The sequence below is a fragment of the Enhydra lutris genome, unplaced genomic scaffold (assembly GCF_002288905.1).
Source record: "Enhydra lutris kenyoni isolate GAN:26980312 unplaced genomic scaffold, ASM228890v2 scaffoldscaffold20, whole genome shotgun sequence".
Lineage (NCBI taxonomy): Eukaryota > Metazoa > Chordata > Mammalia > Carnivora > Mustelidae > Enhydra > Enhydra lutris.
The window spans coordinates 18584503-18610787 of NW_019154104.1; the positions used below are offsets into that span (position 1 = coordinate 18584503).

A 26285-nucleotide genomic window follows, 5' to 3' on the forward strand; every position below is an offset into this window, starting at 1 on the left:
CTTCTCCCTTTCCCTCTGCCTGCCACTCCCCCTGTTTGTGCTCTCTCTCTCTCTCTCTGTGTCATATAAATAAATAAGTAAAATCTTAAAAAAAAAAATAATTCAAACCCTACCTTCCAGGTTGTTGTGCAGATATATTTGCTGGAGAAAGAGCATGTTTTGTTTAATGTATTTAGTCTGTTTTATAAGCTTGATTTTTAATGTGTAAGTATTTAGACACATGGTACGTGGCTTCTGTACTTTCGTTAGGGGCCGACCTCCTCCACAAATCTATTTTGTTTGGTCTACAGAGTGTTTTGAAAATTGGAAGATTTCATGCATAAATTCTGATTCAGACTTTTTTTTTTTTTTAAGATTTTATTTGTTTGACAGAGATCACAAGTAGGCAGAGAGTCAGGCAGAGAGAGAGAGGAGGGGAAGCAGGTTCCCTGCTGAGCAGAGAGCCCCAAGCGGGGCTTGATCCCAGGACCCTGGGATCCCTACCTGAGCCAAAGGCAGAGGCCCAACCCACTGAGTCACCCAGGTGCCCCTGATTCAGACTTTTCTTGACACATTGGCAGATATGGCAACCCTGGGGCCACACTCCCACATGGCAGCACGGGAGAGAACTGAGGGCAGCTGCCTGCTTTAGGCAGATAAGCATTCACTCCTCAGTTTGCCACACTCCCCACCACTCCCAACTGCCCTACCTCTGGTGGGCTTCATGTATTTACAGAGGCTGCCTGAGCCATGGAGGCATTTGAGCATGGGTCCATGGCCCACTGACCTCAGGGAGTGATCCCTGTCAGGGGCAGGAGGCTGGGACAGAGCTGGTGGTGGGAACATCCTGGTCAGAGCTTTGGAAGTTCGAATGGATTCAGAGCTGCCCCTCCAACATTCCTGTGTGGAGATGAAGTCAACACTAGCACTCACCCTAGGCTCAGCTTGATGCTTTCTCTACCAGACTAACCAGAAAGGAGAAGTAGAACTGCCCAGGGTCATTAGAAAGTAGAGAATGAAAGAGGAAGAGCAGTTCTTGACAAGAGATGGGAACCACGCACGTGAGCCCTGCTTTTCTAGTTCGGCCCCAAGGGTCATTCAGTAGATGCCCAGCACAGGTCATGTGCCTTCTGTGGGGGTTTCTGGGGGAAAATCACAGTGCTGGAGAGGGGTGGGGAGGAGAACCTCTGATTGGAAGGAAGCTTGCCCCAACCTCCCATGAGAGGCTGGGCCTTCGTGGAATTGACTGTAAAGATAGCAAAGCCTTAAGTTCTGCTTCCTGAGAATGTGAAAGACAAATGAATTCTATACAATGCCCATAATGTCTGGAGTGACCCCGGGCTTCTTTGCTCTGCCCGGACCCTGAGGAAACTGGTGAGAGGGGGTCCTCCTTGCCGCAGCCCCTCATCACCACCCCAGTCCACACTGAGCCTGTGCAGGGAGAGGAAGCCCCATTTACCAAGTATTTTAGGAGACCGGAGATTAAAATGTCAGATTCTGCCTCCGAAGCAATGCTGATATCTGGGGAAGGTCTTCTGAGCTCTCTCCAGCAGGTTCTGCATGCAGTGCCCGCACTCTGGGCATCCACGGGCATCGGCTTCAGGGTTGAGCGGACCGTGGGTGCCAGTGTGCCCTCAGAGGCCCTTGGGGTGGACTCCTCCCATAGACAGGCTACAAGGAGGTCAGGTGGTCCCACATGCTGGGACACGGCTCTTACAGAGCTCTGCAGAGGTCCATAGTCACACTAGCCCAACACCAGTGAGATCCCAGCGGGGTAGGAGAGACTCGTTGAGGGGAGCCCAGGGTTGAGACCTTGGATCAAACCAACCCCAGCTATCGGCCTGGCAGGTTGAGGAGGAGCTGGCCCAGGGAAACAGAGCTGCTCCACTCCTTCCCTGTGGTCACCATCCCAACCATCCGAAGATAGGTGCCCATGGGGAGACCATGGACAGGGGCTGTCTCTCTGAAGGACCAAGGGATGAGTATGAGGTGGCCGCTGAAGGGGCTGAGTATGAGGTGGCCGCTGAAGGTGGCCACTGAAGGGGCTCCCTATCACGTTTGTCCCTGGATGACTCAGTGGAGGCTGTGGGTGTGGGCAGGGCCCGTCATTGGGTGAGGCTGTGTGTGCTGTGCAGGCCAGTGGGCACTCAGCCCAGGCATCTGTGAGGAACAGGTGGACTTTGGAGCAGGGGAACCAGAACATACTGGGTTCAGGCTCTGCCAAAACTAGTCAATCTGAAGACCGGAAGACAAGCCTGTGTTGACGAGGCCCTGCTGCCCTCAAACTGTGCTCAAAATGGCAGCCTGTGGAGCCCAATGAAAGCCCATTAGCAGGAACGTCCCCATGGACCCAAGCCACACACTGTCTCCTGAGAGCATGAGGCAGTGTCTTCCTGGGGTTGCCATTGTGTTACTGGAACACCTTGCCTAGGGCCCGGCAAGCAGCAGTTTCCAGGGCTGGCTGTCTGGGCCGAGCTGAGGGAGCGTAGCTGACCCTTCCTCTGAAGAGCATCTCACACTGGTCCTTCCCCACGTCCGGAGCACGGCCTGCCGACAATCCAGGAAGGACGAGGCGGTGAGGAATGGAAAGTGGAGGTCATCGTGAGGTGACTGGGGGAGGAAACCAAGAAGATGCCTCCAGGGAGGACTGAAGATGCTTTGAAAAGCCCCAGCTTCCCAAGTAGGCTAACAAACCATGGGAGAGAAGAGATATTAGCCGTCTATGGAGCTTTAATGCGTATTGAGACCAAGGACAAAAGAAGGTGCCAACCCCACAGAACTTAGGGTTTCAAGGAAGTGTGTAAAAGAAGAAAATTGTTTGCCAAACTGGTTTCTTTTAAGAAATTTATTTAGAAAAATAACCCCCGCCCTCTCCTACCCTCCTCCCTCAATGCCATGGGTCTCGGGCATCATGTCTGGTCCAGCTCTGGATTGGGCCTCCCATCCGCATGGGGGCTCAGCACACACAGACAGGCGGCGACACCACTGGGTGGCCTCCCACACTCCCAGCTGCTCCAGTCTTGTGCTCAATCCTTGTCTGGGCCTCTGCATCCGGGTCTCCGGATGGAGAGAGGCCCTGGGGGGGGAGGGCAGCCTGGCTACAGTCCGTGTGCCCCTCCTGAGGCCTGCCAGGGCAGCTGGGGGCTGGGGGGCTCCGTCCCCCACCACCCCATGTCTGGAAAGTCAGGGCTGGAAGCGAGGCGAGCCGACGTGAGGCTGGTGGAAGGCGTGGGCGCTGTACACCACATCGGGGGGCGAGGGCGTGCTGGCGGCCAGCACCGAACACAGGGGCTCATGGCTGCTCAGCACTGACGTGAAATACTTCATCTCCTCTGTGAGCTGCTTGATCTCCTTCCGCAGAGCCGCGTTCTGTTTCTCTAGGTCTTCGCTCTCCTGTGCGGAGAAAAGTCAGCATCAGAGATCAGTCTCTAGGAAGGCACAGGATGGGAAGAACGGGGAGCGGAAGGAGACAGGTTCACTTCTCACCAGCACAGCCGCGGGGAGGGGCATCAGTGATTTTTTTCTGCACGTGTGTGTGCATGTATTTGCATGTGTCGTATGAGAGCATGGGTGCCTTTATAAACACATGTGTGTGCCCAGATACAAGCTCGAACCCATAAAATTGCTGGGTTTTGTCCGTTTGCCCTATAAGGATGGCAGCTTCGTAGGATCTCACCTGATAGAGGAGCACGTGGGAATGGGTGGGAGTGTGCACCTTCGTGTGCGTGTGTATGTGGGTCTGTGCGAGTGTGTATGTGGGTTGAGAGCGGCAAGTGTATATTATGGGAAACAGGCTGACAGGTGAGAGCCTGAAAAAATGGAAAAGAGTTTGAGAGAACAGCTTATACTAATTTCATGCTTTTCTACCCAATGTTATACCGCAAGCTCTCTGAATGTTTCCAGGGTGGGCTTTTAGCCTAACGGAGTCCATGGTTAACTGTCTACTTAACCAGATTTTAGAACACCAGGGTCTTTATAAACATCAAGTGGTCAAAACCCACCACAAGGTTCAGTTCCAGTCCATTCTGCTGGCTGGTTTCATTCTGCTGGCCAGTCAATTCGAGAGCCTGGTTTAAAGCGCCCTGCGTGTGTTCCGCCCAGGCGTATGTGCTTTTTTTCCAGAAACACCTTTCCCCTGTTGCTAAGAACACCATCAGATAAATGCTAATCAGGCAAACTCTGGGTCCAAGAGTGCTGATTCCTGATCACATCATTAATTAATTAACAATTCCACTCTGGTAATTAGTGTGTACTGGAAAACAAAGCTACCTAAGGGAATTGCATTTCCAATGTGATTTGAAGGTTCACATTCCTCGAGTCAATCAAACAGATTGACCCATCTAATCCTTGGTGCCACAGAGGAAGGGAAAAGGGCATTGGAGAGGTAAGTAAGTTACACTTCAGTTCAAAAAATCAACCTGAGCTGGCAACCGGGCCTTAATATTTCTAGTTTTGTTTGACTTAGATCAGCATGGCCAAAGTATTAGAATTATTTGAAGGGCTTATTAGAGTTTCAGGCTGTTCTTGAAATCTAGAGATTTGAACTCAGTGGGTTTGGGATTTGGGGTGAAACCTGGGAATTCACTGAGTTTTTAACAAGTGCCCCAGGTCATCTAGCTAACGATCAGGCAAGTTTAAAAACATAAGTTAAACACACTATTACACTGGTTTTAATCAGTCAAGCACTTACCAAGTGCCTATTCGTTAGGTGCCTGGCACACAGTATGAATTCAAATGTCTGTTGATTGACTGGCTAATGACTCCGATGGCTGGAGGAACAGTTGACTCGAAACCGTGATGGGCAGTGAGCAGGTGTAAGATAACTTGCCGATTAAGAGGTGCCTTACATAACCCACCAGGAGCAGGAGCTGTGGTCCAATGAGAGAGCTAGGTAGGCTGGCAACTGCCCTAATCCGTGAACCCCAGAGTTCCTTTTTAAGTGGTAGAGGAGCTTATGCCTGTGGCCTTACCCATCAGGACGGCTTCCATCCACTTGTGAAGGACGGATACAAGCAGGCTCAGCCCTAGCCTGGCATTTCCTGTATGTGGCTTTGAGCTAGAAAATGGTGCCGAGGTCAGTACAAAGGAAACCCCCATCTCTGAAATGGGATGGGGGTGGGCAGGACACTCAGACCCACGATGGTGGAGTCAGAGGCACCCGCTTTTTCTGCGAGGTATGGCGGCTCCGTTATCTTACCATTTCCTTGTTTCCAGGCACATCCCAGAGACAGGGCATCCCCTCTTTACCGAAAGGTAAAAGAAAGCAACCCATGAGACTGGGTGGGGGGGTGGTTTTAAGACGGGAACTGGGGGCCGGGAGTCCTCGCCCCTTCCTCTAGCCCTTTTCTTCGCCCCCCTCTGAGAGTTTCCACTGGTGACAACGTTTACTGTAAATTCTGTGCTCTGAAGAGCCTGGGCAAACCCCGAGGCAGAAGGGAGGGGTGGGGTAGGCGGGCCACAGGGACCAACCGCTCTGACCTTCTCCCCGCCTAGAGGCAGGCCCAGCTTTCGGGAAGTGACAGCAGGTTCTTCCTCCTCCCCAAGCGAGCTCTGTTGAGCTCTCTCTAGCTTTCGATCCCCACCGCCACCACCCCCTCCTGGCTTGCAGATTCCAGAGCTCTGCGAGGGGGTTCACAACCACCGCTGCCTCTGACCAGAAAACAACCACCTGTGACAAGAAGCTTGTCTTTACCTTGGGAAGCATGACGGTTTCCTGCTAGGGCCCCAGAGAAACCAGACCGGGCAGCCCGGGAGCCATGCAGCCAGCCAGACACTGGCCAGAGCAAGAGTTCGACTTCCCTTGCAGGAGGAAGTGGCTGGGGGGCGTGGGGGGGGTGGCCTCCTCCCAAAATGTCCCGGGCTCAGTCCACTCTGACCCTCCCTGGGGCAGTCCTGCGCTGGAAAGCACTCACACAGGGACAATCCAGCCAAGGCGGCCAATGGGAGCAGGTGTTTACTCACAGGTACAATGACCACATCCCCCCATTTCCCTTCCCTTCCCAGTGGCAGCTGGAAACCTAGGACTCAGTGGGAAGGGGAGAGGAATGTTTGGGAAGGAAATTTTGGCCTCTCACACGCACGTCCTCTGTCAGTCAGGGAGCCGTAAAGCCGGCATCTGGGCTTCTGCCTGACTTGCTTTCCGCTTTTCAGAATTCCTTTCTGTCCTTCAGGCTCCTCACGGTAACCCCCTGAGATGGACACGGGAGGCCAGCCCTTGCCATGATCCCCACTTCTCAGATGAGGCCAACTGAGACCCTGGGACAAAGCTACCCAAAATACCCCCTCCGAATGATCCCAGGCTGGTGGCAGCACTGCTGGGAGAGAGGGCTTTGGAATTTGCCTCAAGACACTGATTTTATCAGAGGTCCAGACACTTCGGCGACTGACCCAAAGCCCCGTAACCACATAGGGGCAAGAGAGGGTTTGGCTCGAGGCTTTCCCATCTTCAGCCCAGTTCTTGCTCTGGCATACCCAATGCTTCCCCTGAGAGACCGGTGACTTAAGTGACCGAAGGTCTTCAGAAATCACTAAGAAGTCCTCGGCTGCCCTACAGTGTCCCGAAAGAGCACTGGGTCTCGATTTTGGTGATCTTTAAACACCACACTGGAACCCCGAGTTGGTCACACTCTTCCAGTCAAGGAGCTGATCGTCTGCATCCCTGCCCAGAGATGGGAGGGAATCCTCTGTCCAGCTCTTCTTTTAGAGAGCTCACTCACAGCCAGGCCTTCCTCCACATACAGAGTGAGGTCCAGAGCACATGGCGATAGCGGGTTCCATCAGCAGTAACTGGGGACTGGGGTCCTGGTTAGGTGAGCCTCTGTGACTCACTTTCCCTCTCTGAGCCCCTGTTCCGGTTAGAACAGGAAGACGGGACCACAACAATGGTTCTCAACCTTGGCCACACCCTGGGATCCATGGGAACCCCTGGGGAGCTTTACCAGTCCTGGTGCCTGATTCTGATTTAAGCAGTCTGGGGTACAGTCTGGCATTGGGTTGCTAGAGGCTCCCAGTGCAGTGAATATTGAAAAACATTAGAAGGACCCATTAGCTTCGAAAATCTCCAAGCCCTCTTGGGCTCTCGAATATTTCAGATTCCAAACGAAATACCTGAGTGTATGAGCCTTTAACCCGGTCCACTTGTTAGGAAGGAGTGTGTGTGAATGCCAAGGAGAAGGTCGCAGGGGGCAGAGGGACGTAGACTCAATTTGTACAAGAAAAATTAGTGGAAACCAAATTTGTAAAAGAATAGTCTGGCTTGACTTCAGAACTCACATTTATTGAATGCTACCATGTACCAATCACTCTTTTAAGTATTTGACAGGTATTATTATCTTTAATCTTTGTGGTAGATAACATAATTATCTGCATTTTTGCAGAAGAGGACAACCTAAAAGTACAGGGAAGTTAAGTAACCTGTTCAAGGTCACACAGCTTGTAAAGAGGCAGCACCACCACTTGAATGAGGCAGCCTGGCTTCGGAGTCTGTGCCTACCCTATTCTCTTTGACTTTGACATTTGTTTAAATCTTACGATGTTTGGTAATTAGCTCCTGGGAGGCTTCAGCCCTGTCGACTTTCCAATTTCAGCTTTCCTCTTTCCCACCTCTTACAAATCCAGACAATAATGCTCATAATTCACCCCCAGCTCTGAAGCTGGAACGTTGATGCCAACCCTGAACTACAGGCAGCTTGGGGGTGGTTAAGGAAGAGGCTTCATGGGGGTGTGGGAACATTCTGGGAAATTCCCTACTGGAGGGGCTGAAAGGGGGTCACTCAAAGAGCTCATGAATGATGGGGAATCCCCAGACAGTTCCCTTACCCACAAGGAAGCCAGTTAGGAGCAAGGCCAAGGACAGGCTCTGGCCCCAGGCTCTGGCAGGGACTCTCCGGGCATTGTGAGCAGGTCTTTGGTCCTCCTCCCTGCCGGCTTTGGTTTAGTGCCTTGACCTTCTCCTTGAAGGCTCTAATCATGATTTCCAGAAGAGTGAAAATAGTCCCTGCGTGTTCCTCTTCAACAGAACACGTAGTTATTTATCAATTGGGTGACCTTTTAGCTCTCACCTACACTTAAACATGAGAATGGTAAGTGAAGCTTATCTCTCACACCTAAATATTTTCAGTCTCCAGCAGTCACCAATCCACCAAACACAGATACAGCGTGGAGCCCACCATTTCTGAAGAAGTCTGCGAACCGGCATAGGACATTTCCCAAGCCCTGGGAGGATCTATGCCTACCCCTCCCACCAGTCCCGGGGAAACTGGCCCCAACTCCTCTTCCTCACCCAAAGAGGAGAAAAGAAGAATCATCAAGCCACAGGTCTTTGCACTGAATAACAAGTCCAATTCTGAGGAAATCTCTACTGTACTAACCTCCTCCTCCTTGCTTTCCTCCAGAGAGCTAGAAAGAGAATTTATCAAATGCTCAGCTTCTCTTGTAGCTGGGCAACACCATGTGACAGATTCTGACCAATAAGATCTAAGTCAAAGTACCTGGGGGTGGGGCTACCCTTTCCAATTGAAAAGGTAAAGCCTCGCCAGGACAAAAGCCACCCACCCTCCCTCAACCCAGATTGGTGCCCAGAGGTCCAGAAGCTATATCGCAGCCTTGAGGATGAAAGTTGCATAGCAAGGATACCTGCACACAGACAGAAGTAGCCCGGTTCTTTGATGATGTTCTTGCACTTGGCCCTGGCCTGTCCATTCTGAATTCCTTGTTATCCGAGACTTAGTGATGCCCGTTTGATAGTCTTTCTATTACTTTTAGCTGAATGGAATCCTGACTGATATCTCAACCTAGGAAGGTTATCACTAGCAAACCCAATTCCAAAAAACAAACAACTAGTAATTGCCATGAACACAAAGGTTTAAATTAAGTTATTTTTTTTCTTCAATCCTGCCAGTCCTCTGGGGACAGTGTCTGGGCATGTATATGCCCCCAGTTGTCCCAGACTCACTCCGCACATTCTACCACATGCACCTGGCTGCACACTAAAGTCACCTGAAGAGCTTCAAAAAGATTTTAACTCCTGAACTTCACCCCTGTGAGAGGTTCCAATTTGACTGTCCTCGAGCAGGTCTCAGGCATCAAGACTTGAAAAGAAAACACTTTGTAGGTGAGCTTAATGAATCATGTTCATAGCTGGTTCCTCTTAAAAATATATATGTCCATTGACAGAGGAGTGGGTAAAGAAGATGTAGTGTTTATATATACCATGGAATATTACTCAGCCATCAAAAAGAATGAAATCTTGCCATTTGCAATGGCGTGAATGAAGCTAGAGGGTATTAGGCTAAGTGAAATAAGTCAGTCAGAGAAAGATAAAAACCATATGATTTCACTCATATGAGGAATTTAAGAAACAAAACAGATGACCATAGGGGAAAGGAAGGAAAAATAAAATAAGACAAAAACAGAGAAGGAGACAAACCATAAGAGACTCTTAACTATAGGTAACAAACTGAGGGTTGCTGGAGGGGAGCTGGGTGGGGGGTTGGGGTAACTGGGTGACGGGCATTAAGGAGGGCATTTGACATAGTGAGCACTGAGTATTATATGCAACTGATGAATCACTAAATTCTACCCCAAAACTAATAATACAATATATGTTAACTTAATTGAATTTAAATAAAAAATTAATATATATGTAAGCATATAAATATTGGGGAATGTTTACTTTTATTAAATTTATATATTTATAGTTTTATTTTATTAAATTTTTTATCTTAATATATAGGATAAATAATGTAAGTATAATACAAATAACTTTAGAAAAGTGGGAGAATGTTTCTAAGTCAAAAAAATCTTTCGAAAGTAAATGTTTGTTTAAGGGAAAGTGCCTATCGCACTGCTGTTATAGTTGGTGAAAACAATTTCAAGTAGACCAGAACAGATCATTGAAATGATGGAAAAGCAGGAGGCAGGGTATCTATTGGAATCTCATTAATGATAACTAACTAGTTTCCCTTTAAATTGTTGAGCTCTGTAAGGGTCTATCGCTGTCTTCACTGTTTTGTCATCATTGACTAGGACAGTGCTTGGCACATAGTAAGTGTTTGATAAAATCGTGTTGCTTGACTACCAATTAGACTCTAAGAATTAACCAAACCCTGCATATGGACAGTCTTTTAATGATGTCCATGAAACTTCCAATGGAGTGTTTAACCAAGACTTTAATATCTTTTATAGCTTCTACTTTATATGGTTATAAATGAGTTTAAGAGATTCCCTGTTTAGAAAAGGCCCAGGTCAGATCCCTACTTAACAACACTTTTGTTCCCCAAAATAAAGCTATGGGTGGGAGTAGCAGAATTAACAGCATTTTAAGAACTCTGCGTATAGTTTCCTTAACTGGAACTTGACTTTCCCCATCCATACCAAATGAAGGGGACTTGCCTAGCGGTGGCGGCAAAAAGCCAGGCCAGTGAAACCGTTAGTGCTCTTAAAGCTTTTATAAACAACTGGAAGGAAGGGCATATGCTTTCATCTATAATAATACATCTGATATCCTCATCTGACTGATTTATAGGAAAATGCCAAGTGCTGGGCGCCTGGGTGGCTCAGTAATTAAGCTGCTGCCTTCGGCTCAGGTCATGATCCCAGGGTCCTGGGATCAAGGCCCGCATCAGGCTTCCTACTCTGTAGGAAGTCTGCTTCTCCCTCTCCCAGTCCCCCTGCTTGTGTTTCCTCTTTCTCTATGTCTCTCTCTGTGAAATACGTAAATAAAATCTTTAAAAAAAAAAAAAAAAGGCCAAGTGCTTTGCATTCAAATGAATGAATAAATATAACCTTCACCTCAATGCAAAACAAAACAAAACAAATACACTATTGCTTTGTTTTTGTCTTTGCCCTGTCATTGAACTCCTGAACAGCCCAGTGAGGTGTTACTGCTTTCCAGTCTGTAAATCAGAGTTTAGGTTCAGATATATGCCCCAGGCAGATCTGAATTAGTTTTGTTGACCCACCCCCCTCCCATCGGGTTCCTGCTACCTGTGGCTCCATCACCCCTGTTCCTGAGCATCTCATGCTCTCAAAAGCTGGTCCTACAAGGCATCTTTCTGACCCTTGACTGGCCACACAAAGTTTGGCCTCAAAGCTCTGCCAAACACACCCTTCCCCCAGATCTTCCCAGTCTCTTTCTCTCACCCCATTTGATCTCAAATATCAGGGTCTCAGACCCTCCTTGATCACTGTCCCCACCCACCCCTTAACCACATTCAACATTGCACTATTTGATTTTATTTGAAGTCCTCTTCACTTGGTTTGATTAGCCTGTCCATTTATTTGCGTGTTTTCCAGTGTGACTTCCAGTTGAATGTAAGGTCCATGAATTCAGGGTCTCTGTCTTATCCCTGTTGTATTCTCAGTGCCTGGAAAAAAACCATACCTGGCATGTAGGACACTAATATATACTTGTTGAGTGGATCGATCATCTCTTCTAACACTGGATCGAGTACTGGGAAATTGGCCTTTGTTTATAGAATTTTCTGGACTGTCCCACCTCTAACCAAAATGTTTTCTGGGTATCTGTACCAGCTGAGCACCCAGAAAACATTTTGGTTAGAGGATCCTCAGTTGTAAGAAAGTGTACTTTGGCCCTAGGAATCTAGTCTCCTCTGCTTGGCTCTGAACTTTATCCTGCTTTTGAATAAATATCTTGCTTTATAAGAGCTCCAGGTCACCCTCCTTAGTTTCCCTAAACTGAGAGTGATGAGATATGTACTGGGACAGTCCCATTCCATACCCATTGTCCTGGGGTCATTCTTATGTGAGCTCTTTTCACTTCCAAAAGTGTTCCCGTTTGGAGGATAAATGGTAGGATTTACTAAAACTTGACCGTCAAATTCTAGCTCAATGATATCATTGCTGCCCTTGTCCTCAGTGTCCTCCTGAGTTCACACAGATCTCTAACCATTTTCTTGTTTTTGAATAAAAAATATACAGTATAACTACATTTAAGATGTTTTTTAAAACTCATATCCACCCACGATCCTAGTACTTTCAACACAACTGTTTTCATTTGCACATATTGCTCTTTTTAAGATACACATACTTGTTTTTATGAAATTTCAATCATTGTAAAGATGATTTGTATTTTGCTTTGTAATGACTTTGTCACATCTACATCATCACCATAATTATCATTTTTAATGGCTATGTCATCACATGGAAGAGCCACAATTTACCCAAAATGGTTTTTTAATGTTGGACATTTTGGTTGCTATCAAAATGTTGCTATTATAAACAATGCTGCAATGAACATCTTAAACCCATAATGGATTTTGTTCAATCATTTCCTAAACTTGTAGGAGTGAGATTAGGGGGGCAAAGGGCATGGCCAGTCTTCCAGTTCATGGCTGTAATGCTGTAAAAGGTTCCATAAGATATATAGTGTCATCAGCGGTGAACATATAAGTCAATGTTACTACAACCCCTTTGGCATTTAAGCACTATAACTTTAAATAATATATTTTGCCAATTAGACTTCTGAAGTTTTCTTAATTTCTTTTTTTTTAAAGAATTTTAAAATTTACTTGAGAGAGAGAGAGAGAGAATGCACAAGAGGGGGTGGGCGAGGGATAAGGAGAAGCAGACTCTCCGCCGAGGAGGGAGCCCAATGTGGGGCTCCATCCCAGGCTCCTGGGATCATGACCTGAGCTGAAGGCAGATGCTTAACCCACTGAGCCACCCAGGCGCCTCAAGCTTCTTAATTTCATTGTAATTTTATAAATTATTGATTACCAAGGAGGAAGAATCTTCTATGTGTCTGTTTCCTAGTACAGCATTCTCAACCGGGGGCAATTTTGCCCCCCCCTCCCCCAGGGGACGTTTGACAAGGTCTGGAAATATTTTTCATCATCACAACTGTGGGGTGAGCTGCTGCTACTGGATCTAGGAGGTAGATTTACTATTTTACATGCACAGGACAGACCCCTCCCCCAATAAAGTATGATACAACTCAAAATGTCAATAGTGCCGAGGCTGAGAAACTCTTAGTGTATATCATTTTCACAATCAGAATAGCAAATTGGGTTATTTTCATTTTGGTAGGAAAAACGTTACACAAGCTTTCTGTTCATGGCTTCTGCCCACTTACCTATTGGAGTCTTGAAGTTTTTCTTAAAAAGGATGTTCTTTCTATGGTATAAATATGAAATCTGCATTTATTTAATCTGATGCAAATATTTTCCCCAATGTAGTATTATGCTTTTAATTTCAGATTACAACTTTAAGATCTTTTTAACATAAAGGAACACTTAAACTTCAGTCCCTCTCAACCTTGCACTCTCTTTCTCATCTCATGCTGTATATACTTGGGTTCTATTACTAGGATTGTCTAGGTCATTCAGACCTTCTGGTTAATGGCTCACTTCTTGGCTTACCCTTTGCAAAAGGACATGTAAGAGCAACACCATCTGCATAGCAAAGTCCTGTTCAACAAAGCGGTACAAAACAAAAGCAAAAGGTGGGCAGGCAAGAGGTTTGGGTTCTTGGGTGTCCTGAGAAAGACCTTGCTGTCCCCATTGGTTATGTGGCTGGTTAGTCTACAGCATCTCTAAGTTATCTTCTAATTCTGTGATCTTATAAACAAGGGAATATAACCATAATTATTGTTAGTCCCCCTCCCCCAAGCTACCATGTGGACCCAAAATGAGACTCTACAGATATCCCACCATCTGAAGGGGACTTTGTCCTCTGGAACCAATCTATGCCCCCTAGGAAGCAAGGTGTCAGACGAGTCCCACAGAGGAAACTAAGAAAATCCCTGAGCAGCTTAGAAAAGGACTTTTTGATGAGACTCCTATTCTTTTCAGGAGAAAGACCTTTGGGTGCTGCTAATGGCAGCTTTGTGAAGACTCCTGCTTGAATGGGCACCATCAATTTATGACCCGGGACCTGTAATCTCATTTGAACAGAAATTCTTTATAAATGTCAGGACTGGCGTGGAGTTGGCCTCCTCTCAAATATGCCTCCCAAACTTAGCCGTACTGACTCATCATCAGTGGTACAAGCTTTTAAGGGTGGTGGATTGCCTTGACATGTTTTTTTTTTTTTTTTCCCCAAATGAAAATAGTCTACTAGTTTGTTGTTCTTATTTTTAAAATGGTACACATTCATCACAATAAAAAATATATAGAAAAATACCAGAGTAAGGTAAGCTACTCAAAACTCAACCACTCAGAAAGAAACACTATTAGCATTTTGGAGAATATCTTTCCAGATATTTCTTTATGCATGCAAACGTGCCCCAAACCCACAAATTTTACATGAACGGGATTAGACTCTGCATACTCTTTGTAAGTTGCTGTTTCTTCCCTCAGTGCTAAGTCATTGATATCTTTTGGGGCTACAGATCTACATAGTCATTTTTAGTGGCAGTATAAAATTCTAGTGTCTGAATGTATCATAATACAGCTTAATCACTTCTTGTTGGGCATCTGTCCAATTTTATAGTATTGATAAAGTATCAGTTCATGGTGTTTATGATGAATTAGGTATCTTTATGTATCATTTTTCTTTCAAACTCTTATAAGTAGAATTGCTGTGCCAAGGAGTGTTCTCTTATGAGATGTCAATATTTACTGCCACACAGCTTTCTTTAAAAAGGGGTTCAGGGGTGCCTGGGTGGCTCAGTGGTTAAAGCCTCTGCCTTCGGCTCGGGTCATGGTCTCAGGGTCCTGGGATCAAGCCGCACATCAGGCTCTCTGCTTGGCAGGAAGCCTGCTTTCCCCCCACCCCGCTCTGCCTACCTATCTGCCTACCTCTCTGCATACTTGTGATCTCTGTCTGTCAAATAAATAAATGAAATCTTAAAAAAAAAAAGGAGGGGGTTTCAATGGATATATTGATATATTTCATAGAGACTTTAATTTCTTGACTAGGCCTAATGTGGAGAAGGAACGAGTGTGAATTTTGGAAGATGTTCCTCAAAGAACAAAAAAGTAAAGTCAGGAAGAGACTCAAGGAGGATATCAGAGAAGATGAATACATCTTCATGAGAGTCTGAAGGAAGAGGCAGTATAGTTTAATGGTTAGGGAGATGGGCTCTAAAATCAGTCAGACCTAGCTACAAGCTCTGTGACCTTGGACAATTTGCTTAACCTAATACAAAAATGATATTACTATGATAATACAAAAAAACAGGTTTTTGTGCAGATTAAATGAGATACTATAGGTAGAGCACTTAACTCACAGTGCCCGGTACATAGTCATGTATTTAATTAATATGTTTTTAATAAAAAGAAATTCATAGCCACAGAGGCCCAAGACAAATGCCTCTTTTCCACAGGTGGTTGGCTGGTTTTCACTGAATTTTTTAAGGGTGGAACAGCCAGAACATTCCTTCTGTGTTTTTTTGTTTTCTACCTATGCTTTCTCTATGCCAATAAATATTATGGCATGGTCTCCCAGAGAGAAAGCGAAGAACTCCAGGAGTGAAAAAGGACCACAAACAGCTTTCTCTTCCAGTATTCCCCAGAAGACCAAGAACAATAGTGCCATTCTAAGGCAGCCTGGGGGTTGACATCTTCATTGAGCTGCTTTTCTTCCATTACTCAATTTTCCTCTGATTGTAAATACCTTTTTTTCTCACAGCAATAGCTTTAAGCTTCATTTCATGCATAATTTATACTCAGAACATTTGTTATATATGGCATTAAAATATGTCCTAGAACCTATAATTGTTTCTTTTTTAGACTAGTCCAAGACTCCTTCAGGAGCCAGCCCCAGGAAAGCAACTTTCCCACCCCCAGCTAAGGGAGTACTCAAGTTCCAGCTTTCAGATTTGGCCCTGTTACTCCACGTTGCTTCCAATTCCACTCTTGAGGCCAGATCTGACTTGTCAAAGGCATAGCTCCGGGCTAACATTACTCTCTGCCCACCATCTCTTCTACCGTTAGCCTTTTCATGAACAAAGCTGCTCAGCTGACCTCAACTCTCTTTCCCACTGACCTAGGACACTGACTCAAAATCCTTCAAGCCACTGCACTCAACCAGGACGGTCACACAAGTGACACTGATTTGCCATCCCTTATAGAGGCTTTTCAGTACTGTAGACTTTAGGATCACTCCTGACAAACCCCAATGGACAGTTGGTTCTCCCAAAGGACTGAGATATTTATGTAGGATGTTCAAGGGATAAAATGTCACAGAAGAAGATGATTCAATGTTTGAAGTCAAATTAGAAATCATCCTAATGCATATGTAGTAATGATTGATGTTGAGAATGTGAATATCTGCATTATAAAAATAAAAGCACATGATAAAAACATCCAGACTCTATAAAAAAGGGAAAAAATGCACAGTATCCCTCCCCTGCTTTAGACCTTCCAACCTACTTTTTAGAAATAAGTGTTAACCTTGGGGGAAAACCTTTTTGAAAAATTTTAAGTTCATACACACATGCACATATATGTTTTTCTTTCTATTAAAAACGTACATGGGAGCAAACTATGTACCATATTCACATCTTTTTCATTTAAGAGTACAGAAGCTAGGGGTGCCTGGGTGGCTAAGTGGGTTAAGCCTCTGCCTCCGGCTCGGGTCATGATCTCAGGGTCCTGGGATCAAGCCCCATGTCAGGCTCTCTGCTCAGCGGGGAGCCTGCTTCCCTTCCTTTCTCTCTCTGCCTGCCTCTCGGCCTAAGTATGATCTCCGTCTGTCACATAAATAAATAAAGTCTTAAAAGAAAAAAAGAGTATAGAAGCTGGATAATCTTCTCAGATTACCACATTCAGATGTAATTTATTTTAACAACTCCATTGTATCCCTCCGAATGGACTGCTGTAGTTCATTTAATTAGTTCCTTATCCATGGATATTTATGTTGTTTCCAGTCTTTACTATAAGAAACAATGCAGCAATGATTATCTTCACATGTACATAACTGTGTAATCTGTGGGTACATTTGTAAATAGACTTCTAGATGTAAAACGGCCAGGTTACAGTGTTTTTGATGGGCATGGTTAAACTGACTTCTAGTGGAGTCGTACCAACTCCCACTAGAAGTATGTGGTGGTGCCTGCTTCTCCATTGTCTGGACAACATCCCATATTAGCAACATTTTTTGTCTTTGCCAGTCCGGCAGGGAATTTCACTGTTGCTTTAATTGTCATTTCCCTAAGTGAGGTCTAGAATCTTTTCCATATTTCTTTGCTATTTATTTCTTTCTGTAAATTACCCATTTCTTTAAAGAAATTATTTATTTATTTGACAGAGAAAGGCAAAGCGAGAGAGGGAACACAAGCAGGGAGAGTGAGAGAGGGAGAAAGCAGGCTTCCCACTGAGCAGGGAGCCCAATGCGGGGCTCGATCCCAGGACCCTGGGATCATGACCTGAGCTGAAAGCAGAGGCTTAACCCACTGAGCTACTCAGGCTCCCTGTAAATTGCCCCTTTATAATCATTGCTCGTTTTTCTTTTGGATTGTTAATCATCATCTTCTTATTCATAAGAGCTTTCATATAGGAAGTAAATATGCCCTTTTTTGGTCATATGTGTTACAGATATTTCCCCAATCCATCATTTGCCTTTGACTTTGAGTATTGTTTTTTTCTTTTTTTAAAGATTTTATTTACTTATTTGACAGAGAGAGAGATCACAAGCAGGCAGGGAGCCAGGCAGAGAGAGGAGGAAGCAGGCTCTCCGAAGAGCAGAGAGCCCGATGCAGGGCTCGATCCCAGGATGCTGGGATCATGACCTGAGCCGAAGGCAGAGGCTTTAACCCACTGAACCACCCAGGCGCCCCATGCATATTGCATTTTGAACCATATAGAAATTTTCACTTTTTATGTATAAAGGTAATATATATCAGTTTTTTCCTTTATGGTTTCAGGGTTTTGGACTTTATCTGGGAAAGTCCATTCCAAAATAATTTTTCAGTGCTCTTTCCCCCCAAATTTCTTTATTTTTCTTTTTTTAGAATTTAATCTGTGTGCATGTTGTATGAGAAATGAAGACTCTAGTTTCTTCTTCCCAAAATGGCTAGCCAGTTGTCCCAATTCTATTTATTGAATGATTTGGCTGCCTTCACTGGTTTGAAATGCCATCATCATCATTTTGCATTTGTTCTTGTGTCTTGTGCCTTGTTCTTAGGAATTGATATATGTACTTGGGTCTTAAATTTCAGTTTGCTTTGGGATCTCTTTCTGTATTCTCTTGGGCCCAGTGCTCTGTCTTTTCCACATTGTTTTGACTTCTATACTTATAATTCACTTTAATATCTTGTTCAGCTAATCTTCTTTAATTAACCCACTCTAAAATTTTCCTGGAAATTGTCACACGTTTTTTCTCACTAAGAACTTAGAATAGCTAATCTAAGTCTCTTCCTTACCTCCAGAAAGTTATATTGGGTTTTTATTGGGATTACATTAAGTTAAATATCTAGATTATGGAAAATTGCTATTTTTACATAAGGCAGATCTTTCCACTTATTTGAGTGTTTTTAAAATCACTTAGAATAATTTTAAAGTTTTTAAAAATTAAGCCCTGCATTTTTTTTTTTTTTTTTTTGTAAACTGTATTCCTTCCTTCCACTTGCCAGTGTTGGTATTATAAATGGAATCTTTCCTCCCATGAAATTTTCTAGTTGGTTATGGTTTACATATAGGAAAGTCATTACATTTTGTGTTAACTTTGAAAGCTGACAGGGTTCCCTTACTAGTTTTAATAATTTTTCAGCTGATCATCTTGGATCCACTTACTAGCTACTGATGTCTTTTGGAGATGAACTGGTCTAGTATGTTTGCAAACTAGAATTTAAGTGAAAACTTAAAAAAATAAAATTTTCATAAAAAATGATTTGACTTTCTCCTTTTTAATCAATGCATTTACTGCCCCTAACAGATTTTATAGTTGTCTGTGGGAGGAAAGGAAATAAGTGTAGCCGGGGCTTGTGTGAAACACCCAACGAGAGAGAATTAAAACAGAATGTGGACTCTGTTGATATCACAGTTATGAAAAGAAGCACCTGAGCCAGTTTATGTGAGGGGTAGTGAATGCCAAGGATGTTCTAAAGTTGGCATAAGATTAAACAATTGTAGAAAGAGGCTCCTTCCCTACTTTGCTTTTTTTTTTTTAAGATTTTTTTACTTATTTGACAGAGATCACAAGTAGGCAGAGAGGCAGGCAGAGAGAGAGGGGGAAGCAGGCTCCCTGCTGAGCAGAGAGACCCCAATGGATGCAGGGCTCGATCCCAGCACCCTGGGATCATGCTGAGCTGAAGACAGAGGCTTTAACCCACTGAGTCACCCAGATGCCCCCTTACTCTGCTTTTTAAAAGCAATCAGTGTTCGGTGTTTTGTTGTAAACCATTTATAGGATAGGTACTGAAAATGTTAAATAGTAAGTATCCCACACGCTCACTGGAGAAATGAAGTAATGCTTTTGGTATTTTAAAAGAGATAATAGTGACAAAGCTGAAACTGAGAAAACAACATTACCCCAGCCTATGAAGCTAACACAGCAATACAGACATAGTCTTTATTTGTTACAGTGCTCTAGTAGCTAGTCTTTAAAATATTGGCAGATGGGTCCTCTGGCTATGTCGTAGAGCCGGAAAGAGCTGGAACAGAAAACTGTTCCAGAACCTCAACATGTGGACCCAAGCATGGAGTCAAGAGTAAACCCAGCTCTCAACCCTAAGAATGCTAGTGGTAAACCAGAAGATTTTCTACCTGAATCACAAACATAATTAAGAGGATAATGGACGGAGAAGATGGGTGATTGCGTCTGAGAGGAAATTAACATTTCACACCACAGCCAACCCCTCTGTTTGATGGGGACAGACTTGAATGTCGCTGCCAAAAGCATTTACCTGAAGTCAAGAAACAAGCTGCCGTGGCTGCAGTGCCCAGGCTGGCTTCCCAAAAAGTGAAGATGAATGCTAGGGTGCTCCAAAGAAAAGGCTGGGGAGGAGTTAGTGTCCAGGTGTGGGGACGATGGGAACATTCTAGAGGCTGAGGCTGGAGGTGTGGATGTGACTGTGGTGACGGCATGACTGGGGGCTCTATGCACCCCAAGACCCAGAGATCTTCTCAATCTAGTCATGGCTAGTATAATCAAGATGGGCCAAGTCTTCTGGTTCTAACTCTTGTCTTACAGAGAGAGAGAGAGAGATGAGTCCGTTGAAAACCTTGCCACAGCAAAGAACTATACATGTCCCCCTCATTGATACGTCCCCCCGGCTTGGACAAAGACCAGGGGTGGCGCAGCTCATGATAGGGAGGACTCCTTGGCTCATATCAGGAGGAAAGGAGATCTCTGTCATTAGAAGTGAGCAGGCATACACTGGGGACCATTTTGGTGGTAGGGGCTGGGGGAAGAGTGTGTAGAGGACTCTCAAGCATCAAAAATGTGTCTGAACTTTCCAGCCTTTAAGAAATCTCTCTGCCCTGAGATTTTGAGATAGATAGATAGATATAGATAGATATCTAATTTTAGTTGTGGTTTTTAAAAAAAGACTTATTTATTTATTTATTTATTTATTTATTGTGCGAGAGAGAGAGAGTACACACACAAGGAGGAAGGGGCAGAGGGAGAGGGAGAAGGAGAGAAGCAGAATCCCCACAGAGCATAGAGCCCAGCGAGGGGCTCCATCTTACAACCCTGAGATCATGACTTGACCTAAAATCAAGAGTCCACCACTTCCGGGCTTAATGGACTGAGCCCCCGAGGTGTCCCAGTTATGATTATTTATCTTGCTTCTATAATAATAACTATTATTAAAATTACTCTTATTATACTTAAATTTTTTGAGTATTGTACAGCAGGCACTGCATTGAACTTTTTATTGTGTTGTCTCTATGAGGTAGTCCCTGTCATTTCCCAATGTAGAGATAGGGAAACTGAGTCTAGGGGAGGTTGAAGGTCTCTGAGATCTGTCACACAGATAGCAAGTGGGGGAGTTAGGATTCAAACCCTGTACTTCTTTTTTTTTCCCCCAAACCCTGTACTTCTGACTGCAGAGCTGCTGAGCTATCCTTAATTTTTACTTTTTTTTTTTTTTAAATACTCCAAACTTATAAAGCTCACAGTAGTTTTACAGTCTCAGGATATTGCCCACTTATACAAAAAGGCAGGTTTTATCCTTCCCAATTTTTATATATTTGCTTGCTTTTTGGCTGTAAAGAATATTGAATTAGAATCAGACTCTGATAGAGACAAGTGAGTGATCATAGATTTTCAAGCTTCAAATAGTAAACGGGAGTGTGTTAGGACCCTCAGCTATGATGAAATCACAGAGAACCCATAAGTAGCAGTATTACTGACAACTTCCCATTTAGGCAGCTGATCATAATTATCACAAAGAAGGGAGAATTTGGTGTCCATTCGTTCTTTTTTTTTTCCATTCCACAAATATTTATGAACTTAAAACTACGTTGGAACGCAATGGAAGATATGCTGAATATGTTTCTCATAAAACACAAGCATCCCATCAGAGATGTTGGTGCTGACTTTTCTCTGCTTCCTTACAATGCTAAAAGAAGCATCTCTTTCCTCCCCCAAAACTGCATCTTACTCTTTCTTGATACAATTAAAACAACTATTCTAACTGACTGATTGCCATGGTAATCTTTCAAATAAACACAAATGCACTTATTTTGGGTACCAATTGCCCTTGACCATTGAAGTGAAGGACTAGGATGCAAGAGGTTCGGGAATGGTTCAGGAGGAAAGATAGGAAGGTGGAATTGCTAGAGGTGGGGCGAGAGGATGGAAGGGGAAGTAGCCAGTGAAGTAAGAGCTGGTTGACTGAGGACCAAATGAAGGGGCAGAATGAAGAGAGCTAAGGTATGGGAGATAAGGAGGAAGCACTGCTCTGGGAAACATGCAGCCAGAATTCAGCAACATGACGAGAGCCTTGGTCCTCTGGTGGACTAGCAGTTCAGCATTACCCAAGGCTACCGCTCAAGCCAGGGCTCAAAGCCTTCTCTAGAAGGTTTGAGACTGGAGGCAACTCAACCAGTATGGGAACCATCTCAGATAAGTGCACTTGAAACCACATCTTTCACAGACCCCTTGGGACAGCATAAAAGATACTTCAAAATAAAATCATAATGATGTTCTGGAAAGAGGAGTAGGGTGTAGCACCCTACGGACCTCTTTGTCCCAAAGGCAGGGACCAGGGTGGCTGCCACTGGCCTCCTGGGGGATGGGACCATAGGCAATCCCAACACTGGGATCAGGGCTCCCCCAAAAGTGTTTGACACCTTCTAAATTCTTCCCAAAGACAGTCCTGCCTTCTGCTCTCTAGGCTCGAGAGGGATAGAGCTCTCTCTGGCTACCGCATCTCTGAGGCAGTGGTCTGCTTCCACCCAGCCTATCTCCTTCATACGATCAACTCATTGACACCTCATGCCCTCTCAGGGATCAGGAAGAAGGGTTCATTTCTTTTTCAGCACCCCAGCTCATTCCATGCTACTAAACCTCAAAACACCCAGAGGAGAGCCTCTCCTCTGCACCACACCCCGCAGCCCTACCCCTCCGCTTACCCCCATGCCCCATCCCCCCCCCACATGCTCGTGCAGGAAGCCTCAAAGCTGTGGTCCAAGCATCCACGGGTGGTGGGAAGCAAAGCCTATAGGCTCCAGAGGCTGAAGAAGGTTCTGAGTACTCACCAAGTGCAGGGTGTCGGCTTTCTGTGTCTGTCTCTGCCGGCTCTTCTGGGCAGCAATGCGATTTTTCTCCCTTCTCTGAACTTTTCTGACATCATCGGATGAGTCCTGGGAAGCACAGATGACGGGAATTAGGTGAACGTGCTCCTCTCTTCAGAGTCAAAGCATGTTCTCGGGCTGCTTGGTATCTGTCCATCCATCCTTCCATTTCTTCATCTTTTCATTTGCCTGCTCAAAAGGCTGAGCCCAAAAGAGAACTCTTCCCCACACTGTTACGCTCCCTTAGGTCCCTATAGCTATTTTGGCCAAAAGCTACAGGAAGAGGAAAAAGACCCTGGGGCCTCGATAGGGCTGTATTTGAAAAAAAAAAAAATGGCGAAGGCGATGAAGTGTGTTTTATCACTTTTCCTCTCTCTGGGTCTGCTTCACCCTTACTCTCCCACTTCTGGGCCTAGAATTTTCTTGCTATTTTCCCCCCCAAAACTTTGCTGAGCACCTACTATGTGCCAACTTCTGTGCAAGTACTTTTTCAGAGGTGCTCTTGTTTAATTCCTGCTTAATTAACTGTGTTTAATTAACTCCTTGTGTTTAATTAATTAGCTCCTTGTTTAATAAACAGTGCAGTTAATATTATTGTTTCGATCTTATATGCGAGGAGGCTGAGGCTCAAAGGTCTTGCCCAGGGGGCTACCGTAATCCAGGCCCTTCCCTCTTCTGATGCTAAGTCTGATACCTTTCCAAGGACTTCCCACCCCTCACTGGTTTGTATTCATGTGTCTTCTGCCACATCCCTGGGCTAAGGTCCCCATCCCAGATCTGCCTCTTTTTCTCGTGCATTCCCTTCATTATGCTCAGTGACCTTGACATTCCCCGTGGCTCTGAGCACAAGGCCTAATACAAACTAGAAGCCAAGAATAGCTTTAAAGGTGGTGATTACCTGTCTGTGGCAGGCAGTGGATGGCTGCTTAGGACAAGAGGACCTCTGGATGTCCTCTAAGTTTATCCCACAGACGGACATGTCCTCTACATGGACAAAGAGGTTTGCTCCAGTTCCCCGCCCCCCTCCAGATATTGCAAGATGAGTATAGGAGTAAAACCGTCCACAGCGCCTGCCCTGTTCCCTCTCACGCCCACACAGGATCCAGAGACACTGTTCCTGGGGCAAGACTGTGCCCACCAAGCAGATGTCTCACCAGCATGCGCAACACTTCCAGGCCATTGCAGTAGGAGGGCATCGGGTTAGATGGGAAGGAAGTGCTTCTCTAGAAGGGGCATGGGGAACTAGGTTACCATGGAAGCCATGAGTAATTTCCTTCCTAAGAAGAGTACAGACTTCCAGGCAGCCTGAGCCGCCGTGATACCATCTGGAGCAGGGGACTGGACTCTTTCCTTCTAGAGGTCTCCACCAGGACTCCCCCCAGCCTGCTGCTCTTCTGCGAGACATTGATGACAGATGCTGGATTATCCGTTCTTACACTTTTACTTCGGATGCAGCACCTTCCAAGCCCTCTTGGGTATCTGTGCTAAGGAAAGAATGTGGTTTTTAAACCACAAACTTGGAGCAGAAATGTTAATCCCTTGACGTATCGGGGGAGAATGAAGCAGCCCTTGTCTGGAGAGGGATGTCAAGGAAAGTGGTGAAGAGAAAACTCCAGAAGCTTTGGGGGCAGGCAGAGTGCCCCCCCCCCTTTTTTTGCAAACCTCAAGCTGAAAACTTTGGACTTGGAAGTCACAATCTCGATTCCAAACATTCCCAGACTCTCTACCTCAATGGCTCTGGCTTCCCTGAGCAGAGCTGAACTCCTACAGCCAGCTCCAACGCCCTCTCCTGATTCCTTTCCCTGTCTAGAGCCACAGAGGGGAGAGGCTTAGGTGGCAGCTCCCGCATCCCTCTCTGCTGGCCATGCTAGCAGCCAGGACCGTGCCCCAGTAGATAACATGGATGCTCCTGGGCTTGCCTGGCTTCTTCCTCCAGCTTGCCCCTTTCCTCTTCTTTGCTTTTCCCTGCCCCTTCCTTCTCTTACCCTGATGGCTGCCTCCCACGAAACCACACGCCTGGGCTAGGCATGCCAGCCGCCTCCTTAACGCGGTGCCTCTCGCCTTGGGGAAAGGGGGACCCTTTCCTTTGAGAGACCAGGGTTCCTTGATGCGCATTCTCCTCCTGGCTTCCTAGAAAGCTCCACGGGGTGGGGGCCCAGGGGAGAGGAAGGGGGGGCAGGCCCCGCTAGGAGTGGAGAGGGAAAGGGGCTTGGGTGGGATGGGTGCAGGAGGAGGATCTTGGCCAACAGGCGCGCGGCTTAGCTGCAAACACCACGTCCTGTGACAGGGTGCTCCTGCCCCCAGCCACTTCCTTGCTCCTCCTGGGGTTCCCTGGATGGGGACCTGTAGCCCGAGCTCCGAGGGCCCCCCTCCCGAGAATGAGAAGGTGGGCTGCAGGGAAAGGGGGGACTCTACCTGTTTGCCAGGGGGAGGAGAGCGGCTGAAGCTGGAGTCGCTGCTGTCAGAGCTGTGAGGCATGGCTGCAATCTTCCGGGCTCTGCACACACCCCGGGGGCCACGGGGCTCTCGGGTCACCAGCCGGCCTCCCTTCCTGACAGCTCCCCGGCCACCAGCTCACCCCCCTGCGCAGCTCCCTCCTCTGCCCGCCCTGCGGCCGCCTCTGCCCCCTGCGTCCTCCTCACTCTGGGGTGCCGAGGCACTGCTCCCCACAGGGACATGTCGCTCGCTTTGGGGCTCGTGCGCGCGCTCTCTCTCTCTTGTGGTTTCTGGTAACTCACACTGGAAGTCACATGGGCGGAAACTTAAACAAGTTCGAAGTTAATTTGAGAGAAAATACATATCTGGGAAAAGACCCACAGAATTATATGAAAGGAAGAAAAAAAAATACACAAAACCCCAGATACCTTCCGACTGTTTGAAAGGAAGAGCAGCTCTCTTCAATTGAGGAAGATAAAAGAGAAAAACAGCCCAGGCAGGGAAAATCCCCAGCCCGAATTAGCAAGTCCGGCTCCTGTCAACATGGGCAGAGAGGAGAGGGCAGCAGGGAAAGAGTTTCCATTGTCAGCCGACTTGATTTTTAAACCAAAATAAAACAGCGAGACTGGGATTTCTTTCTGGTTTTTACCCGAAAGCAGCTGCCCATCATGGCCTGGGGTAGGCCTTCCTCGCCCGCCCTGTGCAGCCTGGCCTCGCCTGACTGCTGGCCCAGAAGAGGCCCCGGGGATCTGAAAGCCACCGGCAGGCTCTGGGGTGGATGTTTCAAATGTCTGTTCATCACCTACGCCTCTCAGCAGCACGCCGTCCGGAGGAAAGAGGAGCCTTTCACGTGGAGGGTCTTCTTAATGATTCAAGAAGGTCACCGGGTCAAAGCCCAGAATGCAGGAACAGTGAGAAACAGTGAAATGAGCACTGTACTCGGAGTCACACCAACTGGGATTTGCTTTCTGACTTTACCACAATGCCTGTGGCCTTGGCTAGCTCACCTGAGCTCGATGCCCCTCTAGCTCCATCTGTAAACGGAAGAGTGACAAAAACCTGCCCTGCCTGCCTCTCGGGGCTGTTTCCAGAAGCAAATGATGGCATGGATTAGAATGCCCCCAGCAGACAGTAAAATGCGCTCTGAAGACAGCTGTTTCTTGTAGTGTTTGGTCTTACTGTGAGCACACTTGTAGCATTCTCAGTAAGCAATGCAACACTCAC

The 26285-nt window shown here is 46.1% G+C and overlaps 1 protein-coding gene across 1 annotated transcript; it reads right to left on the bottom strand.

Moving 5' to 3' along the window:
- Nucleotides 1–2809: 2809 nt before the first annotated feature.
- On the bottom strand, nt 2810–25342 carry LOC111148636 (basic leucine zipper ATF-like transcription factor). The gene is made up of 3 exons (XM_022505387.1): nt 25041–25342; nt 22590–22694; nt 2810–3372 (listed from the first exon to the last, which is right to left on the bottom strand). The coding sequence occupies exons 1-3, from the start codon at nt 25101–25103 to the stop codon at nt 3163–3165; spliced, it is 378 nt and encodes a 125-aa protein (XP_022361095.1). The 5' UTR covers nt 25104–25342; the 3' UTR covers nt 2810–3162.
- Nucleotides 25343–26285: the final 943 nt, after the last annotated feature.

Bases quoted from the DNA above. Each gene is read 5' to 3' on its own strand.
- LOC111148636 (XM_022505387.1), bottom strand. From the start codon at position 25,103: ATGCCTCACAGCTCTGACAGCAGCGACTCCAGCTTCAGCCGCTCTCCT. The intron at 22,695-25,040 runs GTAGAGTCCCCC...TGTGCTTCCCAG, and splicing joins CTCCTCCCCCTGGCAAACAG to GACTCATCCGATGATGTCAG. The intron at 3,373-22,589 runs GTGAGTACTCAG...TTCTCCGCACAG, and splicing joins AAGCCGACACCCTGCACTTG to GAGAGCGAAGACCTAGAGAA.